General features: G+C 47.2%; 1 protein-coding gene across 10 annotated transcripts in view; it reads left to right on the top strand.

The window, feature by feature from the left end:
* Nucleotides 1-25,906, top strand: part of cadm1a (cell adhesion molecule 1a) — a 314,635-nt gene that overhangs the window by 195,903 nt on the left and 92,826 nt on the right. For 4 of the 10 annotated variants that reach the window (XM_076750032.1, XM_076750034.1, XM_076750036.1 and 1 more), the window contains exon 2: nucleotides 24,385-24,402. The exons of the other annotated variants lie outside the window; for them this stretch is intronic. In XM_076750032.1, the coding sequence (XP_076606147.1) occupies nucleotides 24,385-24,402 (18 nt within the window). The remainder of the gene's footprint in view (nucleotides 1-24,384; nucleotides 24,403-25,906) is intronic. 10 annotated transcript variants of the gene reach the window in all.

Consider the following 25,906-nt stretch of genomic DNA (forward strand, 5'->3'; position numbering starts at 1 on the left):
ATCGTTGGCAAACCAAGAGAGAATTCTCCCAGCGTGGTCAGGCACTGAAATTCACCGAGATAAATCCCACAGATTATATTTCCTTAGTTTTGTGCATGCAGGTTATTATCTTGTGCAATCAAGGTCATAATTTGTCTGCACAACATGAGGATTTTTTGTGCCCACAAGGTGAAAGATTACAGATGTCAGTGAGGAAATATTAGATTAGCCTCTAACATGTGGAGTTTCCCTGAAACTCACACCTCGCAGGCCCTCTGCCCATGTTTTAAGCATGTTTTCAGTTTCCTCCGTAGCCTGGAGCGGGATGTGATTATCGCTCATGCACAGAGTGATCCCTGACTCTGAACTCAGGTTTGTTTGCGGAAGAATGAGGAGAAGCAGACGCGGAGCTGGAGGAAGATGTGGCACCAAATCCGATTGTTGCCCTCCATCACCGCTGGGACCCGGCTGTTAGATTGGCGTGCCACCCAGGCTCCGGCGAGCGCTCAGTCATCCGCCGTCTCCAAATAGTGCAGCGACACCGCCTCTCTCCACAATCTGCTTTTGATGGATAAACACAATGTCATCATGTAAACACATCCTTCTCCTCCTTTGCATTTCAAAGCCTCGAGCAATACATCTCCCCAGCCTGCTCATGTAAGAGAGGCTCTCCGCTCACCTTTGATTTGTGGCCATGTTGTTCTCTTTGGCCTGTCACCAGGAAGCAGTTGGAATGACTGATTGAACTTTGAAAGACTAACGTTCACGTCAGGCCCGCCACGGCACACAGAGTATTAAGGCTAACGGGGAGCAGAGCGGGAAGCGAGCGGCGTCTTCTCTGAATTCTTATTCTGCAGACAAATGCCTGGCAGCATGCCAATTTCTTCACATTGAGGAATAATTTTATTTTGCAGAGGCTGAATAAACTGCAGCAGAATAAATAGCGCATTTTGCGTGCACTCTTCTGCATCCTTTTCTGCGATTTAGTCTCAAATTACAGCGTTGGTTTAGTGCCAGCCGAGGCTTAGAAAGAGAATTCTCCTCTCCGGAGTGTTGCCCTGAGAGCCAGTGTTGCTCTTTCTTCCCTCCTCCATTAGAAAGCCTATCTGAATGGAGATACAGGCCTCGCTATCTCAACATTAATAAGCCAGTTTTATAAACCCAGAGTGCTTTGCCCGGTGGAGAACTTCCTCCCCCTCTTCTCCACCATCAGAAGCTCTCCTCCCTTCTTTCCTGTCTCTCTTGTCATTCATCAAGCAGCACCATAGGCCTGTTTGACTTAATAAGTCTGTTTGTCTTCGCACTCGCAGGGTTTGCTCCCCCTCAGCACTTCTCCACGGCACAAGTGGGAAAGAATACCTTGGGGGTCGTAGCTTTAATTAGACCCCACCACGGCAGACCTGTGTGAGACGGCAATGCTGGGTTTCTGGGTTTGATTGCGTTTGATTGCATGTCGTGAGCTGACTCTGCCAGGTTTGGAAAGCCGCCACGAGTACGACTCGAAACTTCTTTTCAGCGCGATGGATTTCATCACACTGCGGCTGGGTCACATTTCAGGGGCCGTCTCCTTCAGGGACGCTCCTTTGAAGGGAGAAGGAGGCTCTGCGGAGGATTAGCCGACCTTTTAGGACACTGAAGACCAGTTACCTTCACGGTCACACTTAAAAACACAAACTGGTTTTCTCAGTGGCCTCAAAGACTTTTCCAACCACAGACTCCGTAATGTCCTCAAAAATGCTGTTTGAGAAAACACAAAGTGCCTCACACGCACACACACACACACGAGAAGATAAAAATGAATATACAAATAAGGTAAAAATACAACATGAAACCCGGCACAGTGAGAGACAGAGTGGACAACAACAAAGGCCAGAGTGGAGATCTGCGAAAAGCTTGAAAGTCCAAAGATTCAGAAAATCTGAAAGATGGAGGAGATGATTCCAGAGGCTGAAACATTAAAGGCACCATCGCCTTTTGTTGTGCAGTCGGAGCTGAGGATGGATGAAAGGCTGAGATTAGAGGATCACAGTATTTAGTGTAGTATATAGATGTAGTGGACTGGGACGCTGGTCTGGGGTCAGCAGGGAGACGCGAGTCTGGATGCTCATCTCTCGTTCTCACCTGTTGCCGCTTCGGCTCTTTGAAAACACTTTGACTGGACGTCAGCCTTCTTAAGATGTTCGGATTCCTCCCGCTGCCTTCAGGATGGAGTTCTCCACCCAAAATTTAGTTTGTAATCGTGCTGTTATTCATCCTGTATTTTTGCCTTTGGTGGGATTTGATCAATAGTGTTCTTCTGAAGTGCCTGTGTGTGGATGTAACGGATCCAAGCCTATTTATGTTTACTAAGATCGGTATTGACTCTGGCCATGGGGTGGCTTCGCTCTCCTCTTCCTCTCTCACCAAACTGTTTCTCATTTTTGCTCTTTCTTCCACAAATGCTTCTGTTACAGCTCGTGCTCTCTGATGCTTTTCCTCTCCTCCGGTAAGATGGAAGCAGTCAGAATTTGTGTGGAGACCTAATTATTCATTTTTTTGAATGAACTCAGAAAAGGTGCACCAGTAAGACCAGTAGACCCAGTATTCAAGAGATGCACCAGATCTGTCACTGGAGGGCTGACAGTTCTTGTTTCAAGCCGTCAGACTGATTTGAATCAGCTGAAAACTGATCTGAGGTCAACTCTCTTTAAAGAAGCTGTTGTTTGCGAACCGTTTACCTGATAAGCTGCTGGTTTCGGTCCTTCTGCCCCCTAGTGGTCAAAAATCATTTAGCGCAGCTTTGAATGATTTTGCTCTTTCAAATCCAAATCAATGACTTCGTTCCATCACTCGTATGTTTATTTGAATTTTCAATCAACCGCCGCCACCAAAGGGCTCGAAACAATCAAACTGCAAATGATGGAAAAAAAATCGAAAAGGCGGCGAGGAGGAAGCAGCTCTGAGCCGATATCATCCAAGGTCGCTCGTCACCTGGAGCCCGAACGGCATCGTTCGCTGCTTTATTTTAACTCTTCAGTGCGGCACGTTTTAAATTAGACTGATGGGACCAACAGCGCTGTAGATTGTTGCGTGACCGTATGATTCAGTTTATGGGCTGTGACACGAGGGCTTATTATGGGATGGTGTGAGGGTGGTCAGCGCTCTGCTCAGGGCACAGAGAGGCTTAGTCGGGGCCCAGCAGGGACCAAATCTTCACCGGTGTTTAATTTAGATACAAGGTCAAATCTGTGGCATCGCACCTGAGGGCTGGCTGTCCTTATCTGTTTGTTAGCTCTTTGTTTTTAATGCTGATAAGACTTTGGTTTATTTTTATAACGTGACACGTCTCCTCCTGCTGCTTCAAGCTACGTATACAGAGAGCTGACAGTAAATGTAACACCTGCATGCAACGCAGTACAAGCTGTACAAAGGTAGTGCCCACTGCAGAGCCACTGCGCGCTGTATGGAACACTACTGGTGTTCCAAGTATTTTGTCCACACCCTGCGCAGGTACACGGAGGCAGCTCCCAGGTCTCACAGCCCCACATGTTGTCCGTGGCCTCTCTCAGTGCTGCCGAGGTCGATGTGGGAGCGTCTCCTCGCGCTCAGAGGTCACGGAGGGCAGCTCAAATTGAAAACTTCAGCCTCACTTGGACTGAATAGCAGAAACTAATTGTCTCTCGGCTGAGCGAGCGCAGGGCTCGGGGTGGACCCCGGACCTGAGAGCAGACTTAATTGTCATTTCACACTTACCCTTTTCACCTTTATTAAACCAACCAATTTAACTGAGCGTTGAAGGAATCTCTCACTTTACAGCCGTTGGTCTAATCAAGCTGAGCTCTCACATCTGTGAAGTTACCTGAGGAGCTGCAGCCTTCACTGCGTTAACGACGGCTGTCTGTCAGCACACCGTCGAGTCCGTTCAGGCGGCGGGTCCAGTTCAAGGTGCACGACTCATTATTTCCTTACCTGCATCTTCTCCCGGAGGAGGCCTCACCGCTGGCCCGTATGGAAACCCTCAGCCCCCCCCTCGTTTTCAGTGCGCGCTCTCGTCCCTCATTTCCATTCCTTTGCCATGAACTCCTCAGTCATGGTTAGTTTCACGCCTCATCTGTTTGGTGCACTTCAGAGGAGCTCTGAAGGTGTGATTGCCTGTTTGTTTTGGTTCGTTAAGGGTGCCGTGAAATCGCTTAATCACAACTCTGGTGTGGGTCAAACAGCCGAACCGCGATGGCTTGAAAAGGAGCATTTTGGTCAGCTGCTGAGCGAGCGAGCGAGCGAGCGCAACCGTGAGTGCAGAGATGCTACCTGGTGTTTGAAGGCAGGTGTGTGCTGGAAACTCCTCCTTAAAAAGTTGGTGGCCACCGAGGAAATCCAGATACAAGAAGCCTCTTTATGAGTTTCTGTCCGTCCAGTATTGTTTATGACGTGAGGTTTCGGCTAGTGATGCTCTGAACCACCTGTTTTTGTGAGTTTGCCGGTGAGTAGAGATAAATCCAGTCTCAAAATGAACTTTGGTTTCATTTTCTCCTCATTTTGATCTGCTAATGATGCGGGATGAACAGATGAGTTACCATCTGTTTTTATGACTTCATGTAAGTCCACGTCTCAACAAAACAGCCCAGGATTAACAGACACATCGAGCTGGACTGCAGGTGTGAGAGTCGTCTCCAGGAAGAGGATGTCCTGGTGTCAGAGCAGCACATCCAGAGTGTCCTCTCATGTTCCAGCTCTGTGGCTTCTGTGCTGTGACGGGCTCGTAGTCCTGCGATCATCGTAATTGGCTGCATTTTGTAAATCATAATTAAATCTACGCTTTCTGAAAACTGTCACTTAGGACCGGGCCCTTGCCCGGCCAATTTACTCAATTGTCAAATGGGTCATCTGACATACTTTCCTGCTGCCATTAAAACAAAAGTTATTTCCCATGTGTCTCGTCTCCAGCTCACACATGGCCATCATCGGCGAGCTAGATTACAGGTTTCAGGGAAAAATGTCGGCACGAGTCGCGTTTCCTCCATCTAACTGTCTCCGCTGCAGGCACATGCTGGCCTGCGAGACAGGATGTTGTTACTGCATTTCAAGGACAGTGCTGCATCAGGAGACATCTGTGGCAAAGGAGAGACGGTGAGATCGCTGGCAGGTAGCTCTCCGAGGGAGAAGCCGTAGATGCTGCAACTCTCGCAAATCAGCCCCATCAGACGGGGCAAGCTGAGGGCGCCGCCGCCGCTGAGACCCCACGTTTGCATCTGTCGACACGGGTGGAGAACGGATGGAGAGAAGAAGAAGAAGCACTCGTCTTCAGGGGTGGATGGCATCATTGTTCACGGCCCTGGACGATAAGTCAGACGGTCGGTCAAACACAAAGCCTCAGCTCAAGCTCTGCTCATGATGTGGGCAGGTTTAAAGAAAACGAAGCTGAAAACAGCCGTCAGGTTTGTTTTCATCCTGGAAGCATTAGCATGTGTGACTCTTCGAGCCATGCACACTTTCCCCTGAACTTTCATTCTTAAAGCTGCTCACGGATGTAGAAACGCCTTTGAAACAGCACTTAAACCGTCGTGTGACACCAAAATCTGCAGAAACACCTTCTAAGATGATTTGTGTTGCTCTTTAAGGATAATTCAAACCTCCAGCTCGTGCAGATTATCCAATAAACCCTCCAAATTAATTTGTAACTGCCCTCAACGTTTCACTTTATTTATTTATTTCTGTGGGGCCTTTTTTCATTTGGCAGTGATCCAAACTTTCGGTTTGAATAGTGAGCATGAAGCGGCGTTCAGGAGCAGCTTTAACCCCATCGTGGTGGCGAGGGCGTGTCGTCATCTTCACCGTGTTAATAGCTGGTTGTAAGTGTTCAGTATAGTCAGTATGATACACACCTATCAGCTGTCAGCTGAAAAAAAGCCAAACATCCAGACGGACAAACGGAGTGGCTCCTCATCTCCGCTGAAATCTCATCCGCCATTATTTGTGCGTGGCGGCGCTTTCAGACGCTCGCCGCCTCGCCTCGTCTGCAAACAGAAGGCTCCCCGGACGGCCTTGACTGTCATTTCATGCTTTGCCAGTTGAATGGGAGTGATTGGTACAATGTGTTTGCACACCAAACCCGCTGCATTGTCCAAAGCTGCCAAACAAATTGAACTGGGGATGTAGCAAATGTATCCATCAGAGCAGCTCTCGATTTTAGCCCGGAGCCATGGCTGATTGATAGCTTTGATAGCTGCACAAGCAGGATTGTGTTGTTGTTTTTTCGCGCGTGTGTGTGAGGAGTACACACTTTTTTCCTTGCCGAGAGATGGGCTGGCGATGGACGCTGAAGAAGATAAAAATAGTGGGTGAAAATGTGAAATGACAATAATGCCTGCTTCTTATCGGCACGCCGGGGAGGCCAGGAAACAGATGTGACAGCTGTTGGACTGAGACCTATAGGAAGGCATTGAAATGGTGGCAGCTCAACTGGAGGAGGCGTGTGTGTGTGTGTGTGTGTGTGTGTGTGTGAGTGTGCGTGTGTGTGTGTGTGTGTGTGTGTGTGTGTGTGTGTGTGTGTGTGTGTTCAACCCAGCGCAGGCTATCATGTGATCATCTCGTGAAGGTAGAGTCAGAAAATGGCCTGACGCTCACGTTCTGCGGGTCCAAAGCAGCTTTGTGACGCGTCACTCAGCAGAGCTGGACTCCACGGGCCACGACGAGCCTTCATCACTGCTCGTCTATAAAAATAAAAGTCTGCCTTCACACTGACTAACGGGATTATTTGTGCAGACGCTCCATCATGAAATACGTCTAAATGATTTTGGATTTGTTGGTCGTCATTTTCTGAGAGTGCGAGCGCTGGCACTACAAGTTGGACAGCAATCAATCAGAGATATTGATTTTGGAGAGTTTCCCGCTGTCATGTTGGATTAATATGGATTAGTCGCGGTGTGCATCTGAACACTGTAGTTAGTCAGTCGGCTGGTTCAGTGTGCCGACTTTAAAAAAAGGCTTTAATAAGCGTTTTGTGCCTCCGACGTCAGCGCGCTGAAACGGCTTTGATGTTTTTATCCGGCTCTGCAGTTGTGATTCGGCGCCCGTGATGCTGTGTGACATGCATGATAATATAATTAATCAATCACAGATAATTTACCAAACATGTCAGTGTTTGCTCTGAATGAAGCAAGCTGCCATTTTGATGCTTTCACACTGTGCATGAAGAGACTAACACAGGCTGACGTGTGCTGTGAGGACTGTATATGAATGATTAATATAATCTGTCCATATGGACGTATAAGACGCGTCCACTTTGTCCTCCTGAGCGTCTCGGCGAGGCCGGCGGCTTCTCGTCGCCCTGAAGCATCCTGTCATTTCACATTTGCGCCTCCTCTGAGTGTGCTCTCGGTGATGAGGCTGGTGTTGGCGTGCCGCCGTCTTCTGTTCGACCTATCGACTCGTCAGCCTCTCTGACATGGTGCGATTTGGAGTATGACGGATGAGAGAGCCATGAACCTTCAGGACGCTCCGGAGGCAGGATTCCCCGGACTTATTTGGATTTGGTCTGACTGCAGCAATCCCACAACAAAGGGCTCACTTCCCTGTGCTGTGTGACAGAAAACAGATTCCCCCTGTGATACTGTGCATGCAACGCGCACACACACACACACACACACACACACACACACACACACACACACACACACACACACACACACACACCAGCTTACTAAGGTGAATTTCGGGGGAATTACATGGACCTTCTTTCATTTCCTTTAGACTTGCCCCACACATACCATCACTCTGGGATGTTTTGTCTTAAGCGATGTCCGCCGCGTCAGATTTAAGGACCAGAAACTCTCGCCGTGTCTTGGTCAGGTGACTGGCCGGACCACATGTGTGACCCCGACCAATCACGGCAGGTCTTGCACTCTCGTGATCATGCACTAGTTCGGATGGGATCCGGGTGAAGCAGCTGTCAATCAAACTGACAGAAGCGCTGCGTGTGATGCTGGTGGTCTGGAGGTGGAGTGAACTTTAGCCCATGTGGTCATTGTTTATTAATCACCTGGGAAGCATCCAGGTAACAGTTAGGACAGGTACGAGTTTCACACAGAGTTGTTTTATTTCCGCAGTTGTCATAATACACGAGTGCAGACGACCGATTATCGTTCATGATTCAACAAGTCGTCTCAAAATCAGGCTTGATTCATGCAGTCCGGCTTAAACCGAACCCCAAAAATCAGCTGTCCTCCAGTTGGGGACATGGATTTCATCCCCAATTGTACCAACTGTCCCCAGTTAACTGGTCTGGAGCCTCATAGACACACAAACACACACACACGCCTTTCCACAGCTCCACCAGACTTGCTGCCAGATACTGAGGTTTTATGGGAAAGGACAGAAAATAAAGTCTAAAAGAAGAAGAAATCCTCATCAGCGCTGAATAATCCTTCAGACCACAGCGTAATATTAATGAAGCAAATGGCACTTTAAAGCAAAGAGCCGCCGAGGTTGTGCAGGGAGACAACAGATGGTCGAGCGATGGTCTGCATGTCGGCGCAGCAGCGTGACATCCCTGCTCCTCTCTTCTTCACGCTTATAGTAGATGACCTTCAAATCGCCGTCTTTTATGATGTACGAATCACACATAAAGGGAGGCAGAGATGTTCGGAGCATTTGAAGCATCAGCTGTTGACTGTACTCACATGTTTCTGCACATGCACGTATGACAATGCGACGCTCGTGAATTAGAGACGTCTCAGAATGATCTCGTCAGGATGGCTCTGAAATCCCAGCTCGCTGTGTTTTGCTCGTCTGAACTGGGTAACAGTGTACAGAGGGCGGCTCAGATGAAGCTATGGCTGACCTTTACAGTGATGAATGGCCTGTCCCTGCTCACCTTTTTGATTCTATGAGCCAAATGTTTGACTTGTGTTTGCTTTGAAAATGTGCTTTGTGTGTCCATGAGTTGTTGGGTTCAGGGGTGGAGAGGAGGTGGTGTTTTTTTCTTTGCCGTGTCTGCACATCGACTGCCCCCCCCCCCCCCCCCTTATCACAGAGGAGCACAATGAAAATCCGCCTTCAGTCACCGCTGTGCTTTTATTTTGGCTAATCTGTTTGAAACGTGTGCAGAGCCCGAGGCAGTCTTGTACATAATGTTTATTAGATTGACAAATAAATCCAGTCGCTCAATAAGGACAGCTGCAGAAGAACAATAAAATAAACGAGCAACTTTACTGGAATCTACTGCGAGCTAATTGTGGTGGCCTCAGAAATCCCACAGAGGTCCTTTCTAATTACAGAAGTCAACTCTTCTTTTTCTCTCCTTAAACAAAAGAAGCAGGAATCATATGGTTTTTATCACTTCCTGGAATCTTAATGCCTTTGTAAGTAGGGCTTTAAATCCAAAGCTGCTGGATATTGACTTTCCCCCTAATCTGTTCTCTAATGAAACCGAGGCCTCTTCAATAGATTCACCCAAAATATAGAGGGTTATGTTTTTCTTTTTCTTTATTACCAGCAACACACACACACACACACACACTTCACAGCATACCATCTACCAGCACCCTTCAGGCCTTCTTGATGCAACTGCCTCTCGGCTGGGAAAATGTATGACAGGCTCTGAAATGGGTTTGAGTGGTAAATTGAATTAGAGCAGGATACAGAATATGCCAGGATGGCAGGTGTACAGCAGTCTCTGTGTGGACAGCCTCGATTGGCAGCATCTGTGACAGCCAGCGTTGCTCATTCTGGCTGCTGCTCCTCACTAAGTGCCTACAGTCAACATCTCTGTAGTGTATGAGATCAGCATGACCGAAAAATAAATTACTGGACGGCCAGATGGACTGAGCCAGATACACACTCATAATAATAACTGACTTTTCAAAAAGCTATAGCGAATAACAGCCCAACATAAGCACTACACGCTCCGCAGTCAACAAGTTAGCACGAGTCCATTGATTTCACGGAAAGGTGAAGCATCGGGTGAGCGCGGTCGGGGGGGGGGCGGGGTCACAGCGGAGAGCAGGACGCGACGTGTGTGACGCGACTTTTTTCACTTGTTTTATGTTACAAATTTAAAACTGAGTTAACGGCCGCTCAGCCGTCATTTGCCTCCAAACCACTGCACACCTGATCAGTGCTCTCAGACGTTTGGATTGGCCCAGTGTTGCAACGACCAACCAATCGTGAGCTGCGTAGGCGAGATTAAGAAGAGTGACACCATTGTAAAAAGAGAAACATCCATGAAGAACAGCGACAGTGACTTTGCTCATGGCTAACTACTAACTTATCGGCTTAGAAAACCATATTTACGCACTTGTGTGACAGCGTGCTGTAAAGTCACTGTTCAACCTGCTGCTTCTTTACCAAAACAAGTTAAAACTCATGAAAAATACGGTTCAGGTTTTCCTCTGGCGAACGAGTCCTCTCAACCAAGTGATATCTTAAAAAATATCCCAAAAGAAAGCAGGAGAAGAATGTTATTTCCAAATGAGTGCACTCCATAGACGCGCTAAAAGCTTTTGGCACAACCTGCGATGCTTTCAGAGCGGAGACCCATCAGCAGAGCCGAAATCAGTGCGAACATCAGTTGCAGTCATGTGTCTTTGGGCTGACACCATTTGTGTTTGTGTGTGTCTCTGTCTTGGATGACAAAAGAAAGTGAGAAACAATGTGTGAGAGCTTTGTGAAGAAAAGACAGATGTCTGTCGTAAAGGCTGAGTCAACTGCAGGAACTGTTAAAGAAATTCATTGCTTTGGTCGTCTGTCTTCTTTCCACTGTAGTGATTCTGAGCTGTTATCTGAATGTCTTGTGCTTCGTTGGTTTGTGTTCAGAGTCGACCTGTGACAACCTGAAGCCGCTGACCTCCACTGCAGCATGTGCAGGGTGTCGCCGAGAGAGAATTCCCAACTCCAGCAAGTGTTTGTAGCTGCTGTCTTATGTTTCTGGAGGATCAGAAGGTTTAACCTCCAGACCGAGGACTTCAATCAATGCATATCTAATGCAACCAAGAGCAGATAAAGCCGTGGATGATCCAGTCCGTGAGCAGGTCGGCCATTAATGGAGAGCCTGCCTTGTATCCGAGTTGGCTCTTCATTGAGTTTTCCACATAAATCCACTCACGTTTAACTCTCTGCAGAACGCCACCTTCACACGCTCCCTCAGCACGCTGCACCGCCCACGTCGACACCAGGTCGTTAGACATCCAGTGTTATTGCCGTTTGGAGCAGCCCAGGACAAATCGGATCTTTGTAACGTCACGGGAAGCGTTGTTGAAGGATGAAGCATAACCTATCAAGTCATACTCGCTCTGCGCCCGCTTGATCTGCCGCAATTTGCCGCCCCATAGATCCCCAGCTAATTTATCACAGGCCATCATGCAACTGCGTTGGCTCGTCATGGCGGACCCTCGCCATATTGTCTGAAGTAGGCCGTACACGCTCGGGGAATTCTCCCAATCCGCTTACTGGAGGTCCGTACCCGTTAAGTTCTCCTCGGCGTGGAGCATATGCTGGCTTTTTGTCTGCGGTGCTGCAGAGTGAGAGCCACATCTGGCAGCGCAGTCATCTCGACAGTAATTTGCTTTGCAATATGGTGTTCAAGGGTTGGTTAGGACCGTGTCTTATTATTATTTTCTCTGACATTCTCATTGTTATCTGGCCTCATTTTCATTTGCTCGCCAGGAAAGTGTTGGAACGTCTGTCACGTTGCCAGAGCAGAGGATGAAATTTTTCTTCTTCTTCTATCTCTTCCGTTGCTACACCGAGGGGCAGTGAGTGCAGCTGAAAGTGGAGCTGGAAAGTGCTTTGGCTTTTTTAAGTAGCCGTTCAAAGCTATATGCTTTTTGCACTTAACACCAGGAGGTGCCACAAGGAAAAAATGTCAATGATCTAATTAGCCTCGCTGGAAGTGGGGATGCAGACATCATCCCGCTTCAAAGAGCCATCAAGTCCTGAAGACGGCGGTTTAGGTTTCCTTTTTTAGGTCGATCCATGAGGCAGGTTTGCTCAGATATCACAGTGACCACCGTCCCAAATTTTAGAGCTGCTGTTTCTGAAGTTTGCCTTTGCTTTGTCGGGTCGTCGGCTCTCGGTGCAGTTCGTGTGGGTGGTCAGCTGATCCGTGCTGTTGCCATGTGTCTGTATTCCTGCCTGCCTCCCGTGGGGGATGTGAGGTGTTTCGTGATCAAGCTCTTCAATTAGCTCACGCCAGTAAGGCTCCTTCCACGTTCCCGTCGTGGCTGTGAGCCGCTCAGCTGCAGATGACTCACTGTGTCATTCTGAGGGATCAGCCGATGCAATATCAGCTAACCTTTTCTCCATAATCACTGCTTTGTAGTTGAATGTCATAAGCTTAATTTGAACACGGGGAAGGCCGCTTACAGCAAAAGCTGACAATTAAAGATTCAACTTTGGAGCAGCTCCAACTCCCTCTTCTCAAGATACAATGTCTGAGGTAGAGTTTGAGCCACTGGATGAATAATTTATGGATCGATGGTGGACTGAGTCTGTATATAACAGGAACGTCCTCGCTGGTTTCAATTCAAATCTAGTGACTATAGAAAAACATGGATGTGGAGGCATTGAAGCATGGATGTCTGCCACATCCAGGGTTACTGGACCCACAAAATCCAAATTTGGGCAATTGAGCCCAGTTGGAAACGAGCCGACTCCAGAAGCAGGAAACATGTGATCAGACAAAGCCGTCTTCTCAGAATCAAGGCACACATTAGAAAAAGCGAAATTTACCATTAAAACCTCATTTCTGTCGGACTTTATTACTGGCTCCAGCGTTGGAGTCTGCTGCTTTTTGCCTCGATGTAATTCGTTTCTCATGGCGGAGAAGCAGATGCAAAGAACGTGCTCAGATGGCTTCATCATTTATTTAGACTCTAAAAACAGCCCACGTTTCCCAGAGCTTTCCTAAATGTGTGCTGCTTTTGTCCTTCTGAGTGCCTCCATTGCTGTTTTCTACTGGGAAAACAGCACACAGTCACACTTGTTCAGCGTTTCTTCTGCAGATTGTGAAGACTTGTAATTAAAAGAGTGTGGCTGCTCCATCCTGGGGGGGGGGGGGCAGCGGTCTGAGATGGGTGTTATGTGGGTGTGACGGAGGACAGCAACTTTCCTCTTTCTGCAAGACCAACAGCATCTAAAAATGCATCTTCCTCATGTACAGAAAATATGTTTGGTTCATCGCTTTTTAGTAAACACATAAAGATATCATTGCAGTAACGGCTGCAGACCTGCTGTCTAGCTGGGAGTCAGAAGTTTGCTTTGGCAGGAGGAGGAGGAGGAGGAGGAGGAGGTCAGGATTTTGGCCCGGCTGAACTTGTTAAAGCGATTGGCTTCTTTCGGGGTGGCTTTGCAGTGCTCCCTCCCCCTGCAGTCGAGGGAATTGCTGCCACCTTCAAGTGCAGCAAATCCTCAGACGTAAGTGTGTTAAGCCCCGTGTGCTTTGCCGAGGGTGGAAATGAAGACAGGCTAGCCCTATGAAGAATGATGGCTCCTTCAAGAGGCAGCTGTCCTATTTTAAGCAGGCGACACTCACCACAATGTGCCGCCCGACTCTGCCTCTCCCTCCCTCTGTTTCCTTTTGTTCTTCTGTCTCTTTCCCTCTATCTCCATCTCTGGCGTGGCGAGGAAGGACCTTTGAGATTGGGGTAAATAAAAGTCACAGGATGTGAGCAGAGCCTCAAAGTCTGTGGGAAGATTATGTGTAGTCCCCCTCAAACATCTTCAAGGATGGAAATGTTATTGATGCATGTTAAGTCCTCTGGGGGTTTCACTCAAAGGACATTTGGGGCCTTTCATCCCTGACATGAAGGTGGAGGGAAACATTATTGAGGCTTTGCGACATGACAGAGGTTTCTCCTTTCAGTGGGAGTCTTGAAAGGGAAGAGTCGTCTTTCTCCACCCTTTGAGAGCGAAGCCTCATAATTGGCTGAAATAGCTGCTCTTTTCTTCGTGCCTACTTCTTGAGGTAATTGGCATTTATGAAGTATTTATGGTCCATCTTTGCTGGTGTCAGCGCCACACAGAGCAGAATGTCTATTTTTTGGGACAGGAGAGAAGCCGTTTCCCAACTTCTGCTTTCCCTGGAAGAAAGTGTCTCTTTTGTTTTGCCTTTTTACATATTCATAAATTCAGCAGAGTCATGCATTGTTGCACTTATATAACAGCCTGAGCAGGACCGAGGGGCTGTTATCATTGCGTGGTTTCAACCCAGGCTGCCATCCCATCTGTGGTGGCGACTTGAGGGATGTAGACTCTGCTTCTGCTAAAAAAAGACATTTTTATCATGCATTTTAGCCGCATGGCCAGTAAACATGAATCAGCTATTGTTTATGGATCCGTCCGATGCGTGGAGGCTTTTTAGCCACGTTAGCTCTTCGTCCAGCTTCACCTGCAGGTCAACGTTTGCACTTTTCAGACTTTTCCTCGGGCGCCATCAGCTGTTTGATGTTTTTGGCTCAGAGTTAAATGTCTCTACAACTTTTGGGTGAATTTCCATTAAATTTGGTTGCAGCATTTTTTGTTTTGACAGTAGGATCCTCCACTTGTCGTTCCGATGAAAAATACATGAGGTTATTAATGTGGAGAGTTTCGTAAGTTCGTGCTAATGTTGGACAGTATGACAGCAGCGGCGGTGCACGCTATGTAGAACGGGAGCATCCCGTCTTTGTCGGGGTGGTGGGAACAAAACTGTGTGTACTCTGTGTTTCTCTTTGTTCTGGGGCCCGTACAGTTCAGGCTTATCTCCCTGCTTTCCTTCCTTTTTTATTATTCTGTTTATCCTACTGTACAGCTATATCCACATTCTGAGTGACTGAGCTAATTGTTCCTGCTCATGCATTCTCTGCAGATTCAATTATACGCCACTCTGGGCATCCTGAAAAAAAAAAATGAGGGTGGGAAAAGAGGGATGTGAGCCGAAAGTGTGGGAGAGTGAAAAATGAAAAGGTAAAAAGCGAAAAGGGGGCTGGAGAAGGTGGCAGATAAGAGAGGGGGAAAGTTGAGAGAGGAAGCAGAGGATGAGAGCTGAGAGGTGGAAGCTGGAGGGATAAATTAGAGAGGGGAGTGAGAGCGGTCCCTCGAGTCATATATTTATGTAAGGGGAAAATCAGCTCACTGGAGTGTACACTGTAATGGCACCCCTTTGTATAATGATTGGCGCTGACCTCCCAAATAAGAGGATTAGTTTGTGCCTGAGCTGGCCAGAAATAATGGACCTCACCTTAGCTTAGCTGCAGCTTGACACAGCAGAAAATAGGTGGGCAAATAAGAATAGCTGAGCAGCAGGAGGCTCGCTGAACCTCATTCATCTGCATCACCATTGTGTCAAATTGGACATGCATTCCTGCATACCTGCCAGGTCCGCGAACAGATGGCACGAACGCACCGGACCCACGCCGACTCATAAAACACTGCAGCAGACATCATGGAAATAAGGTGCTGCCGACTGTAACGTGTTGCAGTCATTTATTTCCTGCCCCTGTAACAAGCGGCGCAGTGAGTTACTCTTTCTGTTATTTACATGCCGGGTCGTCTCCGGGAAACGAGCTCTTGTTATTGGAGCTTTCGGTCAGGCTGTGACAGGCGAGTCTTCTGCTCGGAACAGTATTGTGGCTCGCTGGCGAATGTTGCGGCTAATGTCTTACTGCAGGGCACGCTCCTTTTGTGTGCTCTGAAGCAGCGGGATTAAAGCATCCATCTTGCTCTCCCGCTTCCTCTAATGGTATTAGGAAAAGGGTGGATAGGTTTCAGTATTCCGTTAAGGAATATCTGATATGGGGACCGGCTGATTCAATTAAGTAAAAAGCAAGGTGGGAGGGAGTGAGTGCTGGTGTAATAGCCTCTGAGCTGCAGAGCTCAAAGTGGGGCATTTTCATCTGGGGAAACTCCTGCACCCCCACCCCCCACCCCCACACCCCACCTTACAAAACACATATATTATCCACCTATTACCAAAGGACTGCAAAGGGTCAGCTGCAGTTTCTGCCTGAGTGCAGATCTCGGTCATTCGCCACTGTGAATAAACAATGACTCAAAATAGACACACGACATCCGCCTCTCACGCTATGCATGCTGGGACATGCCTCGGCCCCTTGTGCCGGTATAGTTAATGAACAGATGGATGGAAGGTGGCTGATAGCTCAGTGAGTATTGAAGAAGCTAACCAAGTTAACTGCTCGTAAACTGTCAGGAACTGAGCGTTTCTTCTGAAGATTTGTCAGAATCAAAGTCTGATTTTTCACGTTCGACCCAAAGCGAGCAGCGAAGCTTCACGTCGACGTGTGACAAACAAGCGTTTTGTTAAATGTGAAATGAATTCCACAGATCAGCTTCAGAGTCTTGGACACAGAAACAACATTTGATTTTAAATTAAAAATATACATTAAGAATTTATTTTAACACTTTTCACTATGAACTAACTATTTAAACATGCATGTTATTATCATATTGGCTGTTTTCCCTCAAAAACCTCTTAATTACTGCTTATCAATAGAGGATGTTGTACATGAATTATGATCTTAATAACCTACTCCTTAATAAACCCAGCATTAATAAGTGCTTTATTAGGACTAATAAAGACCGAACTTTGGTTTCATTCCTCCTGCGGGTCCCTGAACTGCTCACGATGTGGGATGATAATGACCCAAACTGTTACCAATCCCTGACTTTAATATGAAGATCTAGATTAAAAGATTGTATTTGTACTGTGAGAACATGCTGCATAACCAAACCACAGCATCCAACACCAAACCACTCAGCGCCTCCGCTTAACAGCGCTCGATATAAAAAGTTACGGCCGCATTCATTTTGAAAAGTCTTATCTGTGCTTCCTCTCTTCAGCGAAATGGAACATTAAACCACAACTAGTTGGCTGGATATCGAAACAGTAACTCAAAAATATCTCAAATAATAGCCTGCCTCATGGTGGCATATGGGAAATATGTGACGCTGCGAACATATTTTTCAGTGTGTTTTTCACATTCACACTTTCAGGGTGTGAACAAGCTACATGTGAAGTGGAAATAGCCATTACTGCTTTCTTATAGTGTAAGTGTACAAATAATAGAGCGAGCAAAACAATTTTTTTCCTGCGAGTGCAAAGTGACAGTCGCATTTATGAACTCCGCTCTGGCCTGAAAAACAGCGCTGTGTTTGTGGTCTCGCCCTGCCTCAGCACATGAATGTGAGCAGTTTAACATCAGAAATGGGCTTTTTTCCCTCCAAACTGCAGGTATCACAGATCTCAAAGTTCTCCGTATCGAAACTCCCGACCTTCCCAGTTTAACATTCATAACAGCCAGGAATGGGATCTCTCTTTCCCACTGATGAGGTCACTTGTTTTCCAGGCGTGACCGGCTGCCGTTGTGTTGAATGATGAGCTGAATCTGAAGATTTAGTCTTAAAAAGTCTTAAAAGAGAGAGTTTTCCTGACACCTTCAGCTATGTTACACTCGAATGCCTCCAGATGGATTTCTAATGCATTAAGCTTAAGTCTTTCACAGCGTGTGGGGGGGTCGAAAACCCAAATCAGTTTCTGGACTTCATACAGTCGAGTGGTCAGGTTATCACACTGCCGTTTGGTGTCTTCACGCCACCAAGTCCCAATGCTATCTGGAGCCATTGGGTTTCCATTACCACAAATCCATTCCACTCATTTAAAATTAATGGCTGTGGACCTTCCCTGACCCCAGAGATAAGCCCGGCCGAGGCTTCTTCTTTGGAGTACCTTGAGGATTAGGTTTTCCTCCCCTTATCAATCTAGCATTGAGTAGATGGAGCTTGGGCGTGATGATTTTTGGGCGCTCACTCGTTTTTTTTCCTCTGAATTATTTTAACATTGCACATCGGAGGAACGTGAGAATGAGATTTATTTCATGCAGTGACGACGCGAGCGAACGCGCAGCCTTACATGTCAACGCCAAACGTACTTAAACCCTTTTTATTGATTCATTTATTTTCCAAAACACAGCCAAATATGTTTTAATTCTAAACAACATCACAAACTGCAGCCAAATGAAGCCGACATGTTGACTTACAGCAGGTATCGATGCGTCTGGGCAGCTCGTCACAAACTGATTCTGCACAGCAGCTAATGCAAACATCAAATCAGTCGGCACGTTTTTTATGTTTCTCATCTCCCGTCTGGAGTGATTTTCTGGTGATGGTGTTCAGCGATGAGGTTGACCCAAACCAGCGCCTTCGTCCCTTTCCTAACATCACACTGCGCCCTGAAGCTCGTTGCCTCGGCTGAAACCGCGTGTTTGCTCGCAGTCAGAACAGCAGCGGCCTCATCGCTTGAATTCAGCTCTAGTTGACTAACGTAGGAAAGCCAGGGTCACCATAGCTGGAGGAAACAATGGAGAGCTACAATTTTCAGCTGTTATAATTATATCACATGGCTCTGTGTGAATAACCTGGGCTGTGTTATTTCCCTTTTCATGGCAGCTGTTTGGACATGAAAGGCTCTCGTGAAACGAAGCTTATCCACGTTCGAGCGCCAGCGTTTGTCCTACATTTCCAGCGCGAGGTGCGCTCAGTCTGCCAGATGGTACAGTGAACACCCTGCACAGTGTTCAGTGTCGCTCGTGACGGCTGCACCGTGCCGCGCTGAGCTTTATTACTTTCATTTCTCTCATCCGCCGTGAAAATGCCGGCCTATCTGTGCGGCGTCACGAGATGCTCGAGCACAGTATTCAGGCACCACCCATGACTCGGTGGCTGGGGCCGGGGGCGCTGGGGACATTACCCCGGGCTCCATTTCCTCCTGCACCCTGAGGACACAGCCACTGGTGGGTGAGGGAGGGAGGGGGAGGTCTCTTATCAGCAGGACAGCACCCAGCGCTCTAATCGCCGGGTCCCAGAGACAGCCGGAGGTAAGGGGGGAGCGGATGGGTGAGCAACATCCACGGAGAGAAAAAAGGAGGAAGGAGAGAAGGGAAAGGAGGCGATGTTTATACCGCTTAGGCTCCATCAAATGACAGCTGCTTTACAGTTCAGTGCATAACTGAGTAGAAATCCTTTTGGTGAGACGAGACAAGTGCAGATTCTGTCCCACGGCGCGTCTCTGGTAATGAAATATAGAGACTTTGCAGTCGCGTCGCAGGTCTCTGAGCAGCCACGGCAGGTGCCATCTTGAAAGCATCTTTAAGAGGAAGCGACATGCAAGAAGACCTGAAGAGAGAGCGGCGGTCTAATCTGAAGTGTCTTCAAATGAACGTTGTGTTGTGATTAACTGTCCGTCCTCTGTCCTCCTCTTTTAGCCTGAATTGATTCTGGAATCTGAAAGACTTTGAATTCAACAGATCACGGTCACAAATTACACTTTCTTGTTGGAAACGTTGAACAAAACTGAAGTGAAACAGAGCGAGTGCTGAAGGGAAGAGAAAGTAGGGCGCCGTGCTGGTGCTGGTGCAGATAAAGATGATGAATTACGAGTTCAGCAAGTCCGTTTTCAAGTTTTATCAAGTGCCAAAGCTCAGCATCCGGTGATCAGCGGCGTGTCCGAGCCGATCGGTGACCTTGCACGCATGCGGCCGTCCGTGCCTCAGCACAGCCGTCACCTCGGCCTGTAAAGACGCGGCTCACGTGAGAGTGTGTGGATTGACCCGCAGAGTCGGGTTTTTGTGTTTCAGTCGATTATTAAACTGCAGGAAATGGAAGAGTCGTGCAAAACAAACAAACAAAAACTTTTCCACAGAGTAGAATTAGTCAAAGTCAGAGCGGATAGAAAACAAAGGCGCCTTATCGTCTCCTCTGCCTCTTCTCAGACTCAGCATGTTCTGGCTCTGCGCTGATATGGACACGTTTCCTCTGCTGGGCTCGAGGAGACAGTGACATGCAAAAGTTTGGGCACCCCTGATGAATAGTTCTCCCTGTGAAGATGATTTCCAGGAGTCAGGAAGTTAAAGGTGAAACTTTCTTGGCAACATTTGAAGCAAGATGAGTGAATTATTTTTATTTTGTGCAGCTTTGGAGTGAAAAAGGAAAGAAGCATCATGAAAGTTTGGTTTAGAGATTTGAGCTCTCTGATAACTTTTACCAACATCTCAGACCTTAATTAGCTTGTTAGAGCTGCTCACAGTCATCGTGCGGAAAGGCCATGTGATGCAAATTAAAGCTTTACGAACACTGTGACTCCTCAAACTTTGTCCCAACAATCAGCAGCTGCGGGATCCTCGAGGCAGCGCTGTGAAAATGAAAATCATTTTTCCAGTTTTTAATGTAACTGAGAGGAAACAGGTGGAAAGAAAGTCATCAGCTTAAATTATAGAACAAACGTCTGATCTTTAGCTTTCTGACTTTTGGAAATCAGCTCGTCTTTCATTCGCTTCGATCTTCGCCGTCACAGAAACTCTGAGCCAAACTTCTGGACGTCACTGAGATGAAGCTTCAATCTGCTCACTGCTGAGAAACAGGTTCGCATGACTCGGGTCAGTCCTCCGAAGACGAAGGCCTGATGACAGGAAGGTGAACTGGATGTTTCCGACCGTTCATGCAGACGTTAGCAAACTGTCCCCTCGCGCTCATGAGAAGAAGAAGAAATGAGCCACAGTCCTGCAGCGGCGCTTTGCAGGACACACAGAAGAAAGGCTTTTTCCAGCTTACCTTTTAAATTGTGAAGCATTACAGGTGCGGCGGCTCGATTCCCCGCTGGCAGCATATTTTGTCAGCTCTCCATGAGTTTGTAATGCAATAAGGAAGTGCTACAGGCAGTAAATAATAGATTAATATTTTTATCAAAAAGCTTTGAAGCTGCCAGGATCCAGGTATGGTTGTAACCCCAGAGCTCAGTGTGATGGAGCACACAGCGTTCCATTCTCCACACTTGATTTACTGCTGCGCCTGCTTTAAAAGAAAGACAATAGGATTGGTGCTATTGATAATTAGTTTTTAATGTGCCACACTCATCATGTCCAATTTCATGCCCCTTAGGCAGCTGATCACAGATTTAATCAACACATTATTGCTTGCTATACTTAAACTGACTGGAGGGAGGGCTTCTGCGTGTGTGTGTGTGTGTGTGTGTGTGTGTGTGTGTGTGTGTGTGTGAGGAGGACAGAGTGTTAGCGTGTGTTTGCGAGCGAGAGAGGTTGTCAGCATGTGCATCCATCCCGGCAACGTCCTTCTTTGATAGACACTGAATGTGTGTTCCAGGCCATTAACCAAGAGCCACGTTTGAAGATGACGCGCTTGGAAGCTCGTGGTCGTGCCGCGTCGAAGGAAGCCATTGTTGTTATTGTGTTTGTGACGAGGAGGAGAGCGTCCAGGCCTCCCTCGCCCGATGAATGCAGATGAAAGCGCCGCTGCGTGTTGCTCTTAGACCGCTCTCGTTGCACCTGGGGAGTCAGTAAAGCATAAGAAGTGCTAAATGTATTGAATTTGAGCCATAAATACAAAAATCGAATCAAATTTTACGAAATAAACACACAGAACAAACCTGAATGTCGACAACATGAACTCAGTATTTAACCCTGCAGAAGTTATTTGCACTTTTTTTACTTTTCAGCTCATTTTTTAAGCAGAGGGCGAAGGCGTCGTGATACTTTCTCCTGCGGCAGAAGTATTTTTCCTGTGTATTTGTACTTATTGTGATGTTTCTTCAACGAAAGAAACAAAGAAGGTTATGTGAGTCAATAAAGCATAATGACTGATAAGAGTGCTGAAACTGAGCCATAAAATGCTAAAAATACAAAAATCTGGAACAATTTTCATCCAATTTGAATACGTAAACAACAAAACATATTGATCCAGAACAGTTGTGAAGCCTCCGTCTTCAGCTGTAAAACCAGTGAACGCTCCAGCTATTATGGTTTTTATTGGAGATCAGTTCAAACAGGAATATGCAAACAGTGACCTCCTGCAGCGTTCAGGGCCAGCTGCCTTCGTGGGTTAGAGGTCTGTTCACATTGCAGCATGTCAGTATGTTCTTTACATCCGAGAGCAGAGCGTCCTATTGAATAAAAGATCTTCTGCTGCATGCGCTCCGATAACAGCCACCGTCATGTCATGTGATACTCGAGGCCTCCGATGATTCATTAGGACGATTCCTTTCGCTGATCTCTGATTCTTTGTCTGATGTGAACTCAAAATGTCCGTTTGACCGACCCTTTGTTCAGATGGACGTTTTCGTGTCGTGTGAGCTCTGGAGCTCCACGGTCAGTCGTGCAGTGACGTTATGATGACCTGCAGACGATCAACTGGTGGGTCCTTTCAGTCATGGCTCTGTTTGTTGTGTTTCTGGGAGAATACCTCAGTAATATCATCTGTAACTGGTCATATTTTAGTAGTTTCCACTAAAATTGAATCACCCTTTAATTTGCAGTCGTGTGAAGTGCAGTTTTATTCCTGCTCTTATTTTTGAACTTCTATCATCTTCTCTTTGCGCAGCTGAAAATGACTGTTTTTTCTCTCACCTCTGGTCACGTCACACGCTGCCGTTGACCAGGACAAAGACACCGGGACGTGTCTTCAGGCTGCAGAGCGAACGCAGAGGAAGAGGCAGAGATTCAAACAACTGGCTGTGGCGGCTGTGTTTATCTTGAACTACTTAGCTCCCTGGCTGTGAGTCAAATGTGGAGCGAGGCATTGGGAGGCAGTGGAGGCCTTCATTAAATGCAGCTCAGGCCCTGGTGAAACCCTGCTTAATGTCCCTATCATCTCTGGAGTGGTCCGGCGTCTCGCTCTCTGTCCAAATGACTCATGTTTAATGCATGTCTGCAGTCCTTGTCGTTTAACCTCACCTCTGGAGGTTGTAGGTCGCGGTGGGATAGCGGAGGCTCCCACAAGATCCATAAGGGGCAGAGCGGGCGTGCAGTTATTCTTCACCCGCTCTCCATTTACTTAGCATGAGCAGAGCGGCTCCGTGCCTCGCCTGTTGCTGTGTAATCATCTCCCCAAAGCGAAAGCCCCTCACCCCATCACACTGCGTGAACCTGAACTCGAGGGTGGTCTGGGCTGACTATGTGGCTCTCCGAGGCACTTTGTTACTCTGCTTCCCGTGTGCCACGGCTGAATGCTTAAGCAGGACAGCCGATGCTGTGCCGGGAGGCGTCATGACTTGACAGTTTACTCTTCGGGCGAGCGCTCCACTTTAGAGCTCCGGTGAAAGTTTTTCAGGTGAGATTGAAGGCTGTCAGAGTGCACAGAGCTCTGCTGTCTGTCAGAGCTGCCGCAGATTTCCAAAGATTATGTTCAGATTGCATGAATTTATTTTGTCGTGCAGATTAAACACTGAACATTTTGAAGATTTTGAGTCATGTGTGCGACGTGGTCGGAGGACGTACGCTCAGCCTGTGCTGAAGCCTGCGGAGACACAAGTCCAGAGGTTTAGGAAAAGCACACGATTCAGCCAGAGGCAGCTCACGAGCGGAGCTGCGTAACAGGATGTCAAAGAGCTGAAATTGTCCTCTTTGTTTCACTCGATCGTCGCGCTGCCTTTTCCTCCCTGCTTACATGCAAAGAGCGCCTCCCTCTCCTCGCTCCTCGTCTTCCTCACTCACACACACCCACTCAATCTCTGCCTCTCTGTGTTGCTCTGGATAATGGTAATTAGAATATCACCATGATTGAAATTTGGCAAAAGTTGAAGAGGAAATAGGTTTTCTAATCAAAAGCCGCCTCGTAGCTGGAATCCTGATGCTCGCTTGGCTGAGATGTTCTTCAGTGATGGGGGTCTAAACCGATGCCAGACTGGATGCTGAGGGCCAGCGCTGCTCTTTCCTGCTCTGTCTCTGTGCTGATGTCCCGGTTAACCTTTAAAAGTGTTTGTTTCTCTGTCGTCTTTATGATTTTAATGATGCACATCAGGCATCTCCTGCTGGCTTCAGACGTTCGTATGGTGTCCGCCTTAAGATAAATGCTGTTTCACAAGCTTTTGCTCTTTAAAACCTTCTAGAGGAAACACTGGACATCATTTTGCAGACTTTTGCATGCTATAGAAAAAACATTGAATATCACCACAAACTATCATGTTTCAGCAGCATTTTCAGTGCGAGCAGTTCGTAGTTCGACATTCTGGGGAGTTATTGGCAGCCCTAGTTGAGAATATTGATGCCACTCTCATGTCTGTCTGTGAGATATGAAGCTATAGCCGGCAGCCTGTTAGCTTAGCTTAGCATAAAGAAAGTTAACCTCATAAAATGATGCTGATCAAAGCCTGCTTGTTGCCAGATGAATTTGCCTTTGGAGTCAAAACCTGACGACTGCTCCTGAAATCAGCCCTGCTGTTTGAGTGATTCTCTTTGTGAACGAGTGAACAGCATGAATAACTTTGTTTTTGCCTTCTTATCCTGGCTTCTCCTGTACTTTTCAAGCATGCACCTCTGCTGGCAGACGGGGGCGTTTTTCTTTAAATGGGGCTTTGAATGCTAACCTCCCTTTCTGTTTTTCTCCCTCCCTTCCCCCCTTCCCGCCTGTCCTCCTCCTCCAACACAGGAGCTGCACAGTACCCAGGTAAGCCTTCCCACACCTCCTTTTCTTCTCCTCATCACATCCTCACACCACGCTGCAGCTTTCCGGCTTCTGTCTCGTTCCAAGCCACGCTTCCTCTCAGCATCAGCAGTGTTTGTGCGTCACGACCGATCCGCCATCTTTCTCCATTTCAGTTCCTGCCACTCTGTCACATGTAGATTTCTATCTGCCTCTCTCTCGTGTTCTCCACAGTCAGCTTCTTCCTCGTGCTGCTGTCATTGCTGCTGACTGATCGGCCTTCAGCCGCTTACCAATGCTGTAAACAGTGATAGCTGGAGCACCCCAGTGTGCTCTGCAGCTAACCAGAAAATGCTGAATGAATACCTTTGGAAGTAACAATAATGGAGTTTCCAGCTTGTGATTCCTCTGTTTCCGTGCACACACACACACACACACACACACACACACACACACACACACACACACACACACACAGCTTAGAGGTTCTTAGCTCTGACTGCATCTCTGCAGCAGACTTGTTGCTGCTGGTATAAACACGTGTTTAAACCAACCACAGGAAACATTTCTCATTGGTTTTCATAGCTGTGGTCATTTTATGACGTTATTAAAGATGAAAACAGCAAATGAGGTTTAACAGAGCAAAACACAAACTATTGTCTTATTAATAAAGACGTCGGGCAGTAACAGCAGGACTCGGTCAAACCAGTTTGTCACCTGGCCGTGACGTCTGAGGTGTGCAGCCTGCAGCTCTCCATCCATCAGCTCGCTGTGGCTGCTGCTTCATGTTCCATCACTTCCAGACAAAGTTCAAACTGATCTGCTGTCAGAAAACGCTGAAAATTACCATATTAATATAAACAACTACTTTATAACAAAAATCAACTTGTGATTCACCAGTTAAACATTTTTAATGTGAAGCAGCAGCAGCAGGAAATGTTGAGTTTGCAGTAACTTTAAACAATATTTCTACCAGGAATAACAGTCAGTTCATAATACTGCAAATTTTTCAATACTGCAGTACTTTCATTAGTAGAACATAAGCTCAGTCACCATCATGGTGTCTAATTAGTCCGTAAAAAGTGACTTAACAGACATTAATTTAAATGAAAATGTTCAAGACTTTAACTGTAAACACTAAATATTTCCCTGCTTTTTGTTCTTCCTAACAAAAAGGAGCAAAAACCAAAATGGCGGCTTTGAGAGATTCATCAGCTGAACTATTGTTCAGGTAGAGAAACAGGAAGTGCAGAGATCTGGCTCAACCAATCACAGCCAGGCTTCTGTGGACGTGCTGCTCCGTGTTTCGAGAAGTTTGTGGCTCACAGTGTCGTTACACTTCTAGAAATGTGGAATAGTTCAGGTCAAACTCAAAAAACCATCCTCTCTCCATGTTTGCGTGGACCCCCCCCCCCCCCCGCCATCACAGACGGGCACGTTGGGTTAATTCTCCCGTCAGCGCCTTGACCCTGGACCCAGCCTCGAGCAGGAGCCGGTCCCCAGGCCGCCCGCTGCTCGCAGCACTTCT

The sequence above is a fragment of the Chaetodon auriga genome, chromosome 15 (genome assembly GCF_051107435.1).
Source record: "Chaetodon auriga isolate fChaAug3 chromosome 15, fChaAug3.hap1, whole genome shotgun sequence".
In the NCBI taxonomy this organism is placed as follows: domain Eukaryota; kingdom Metazoa; phylum Chordata; class Actinopteri; order Chaetodontiformes; family Chaetodontidae; genus Chaetodon; species Chaetodon auriga.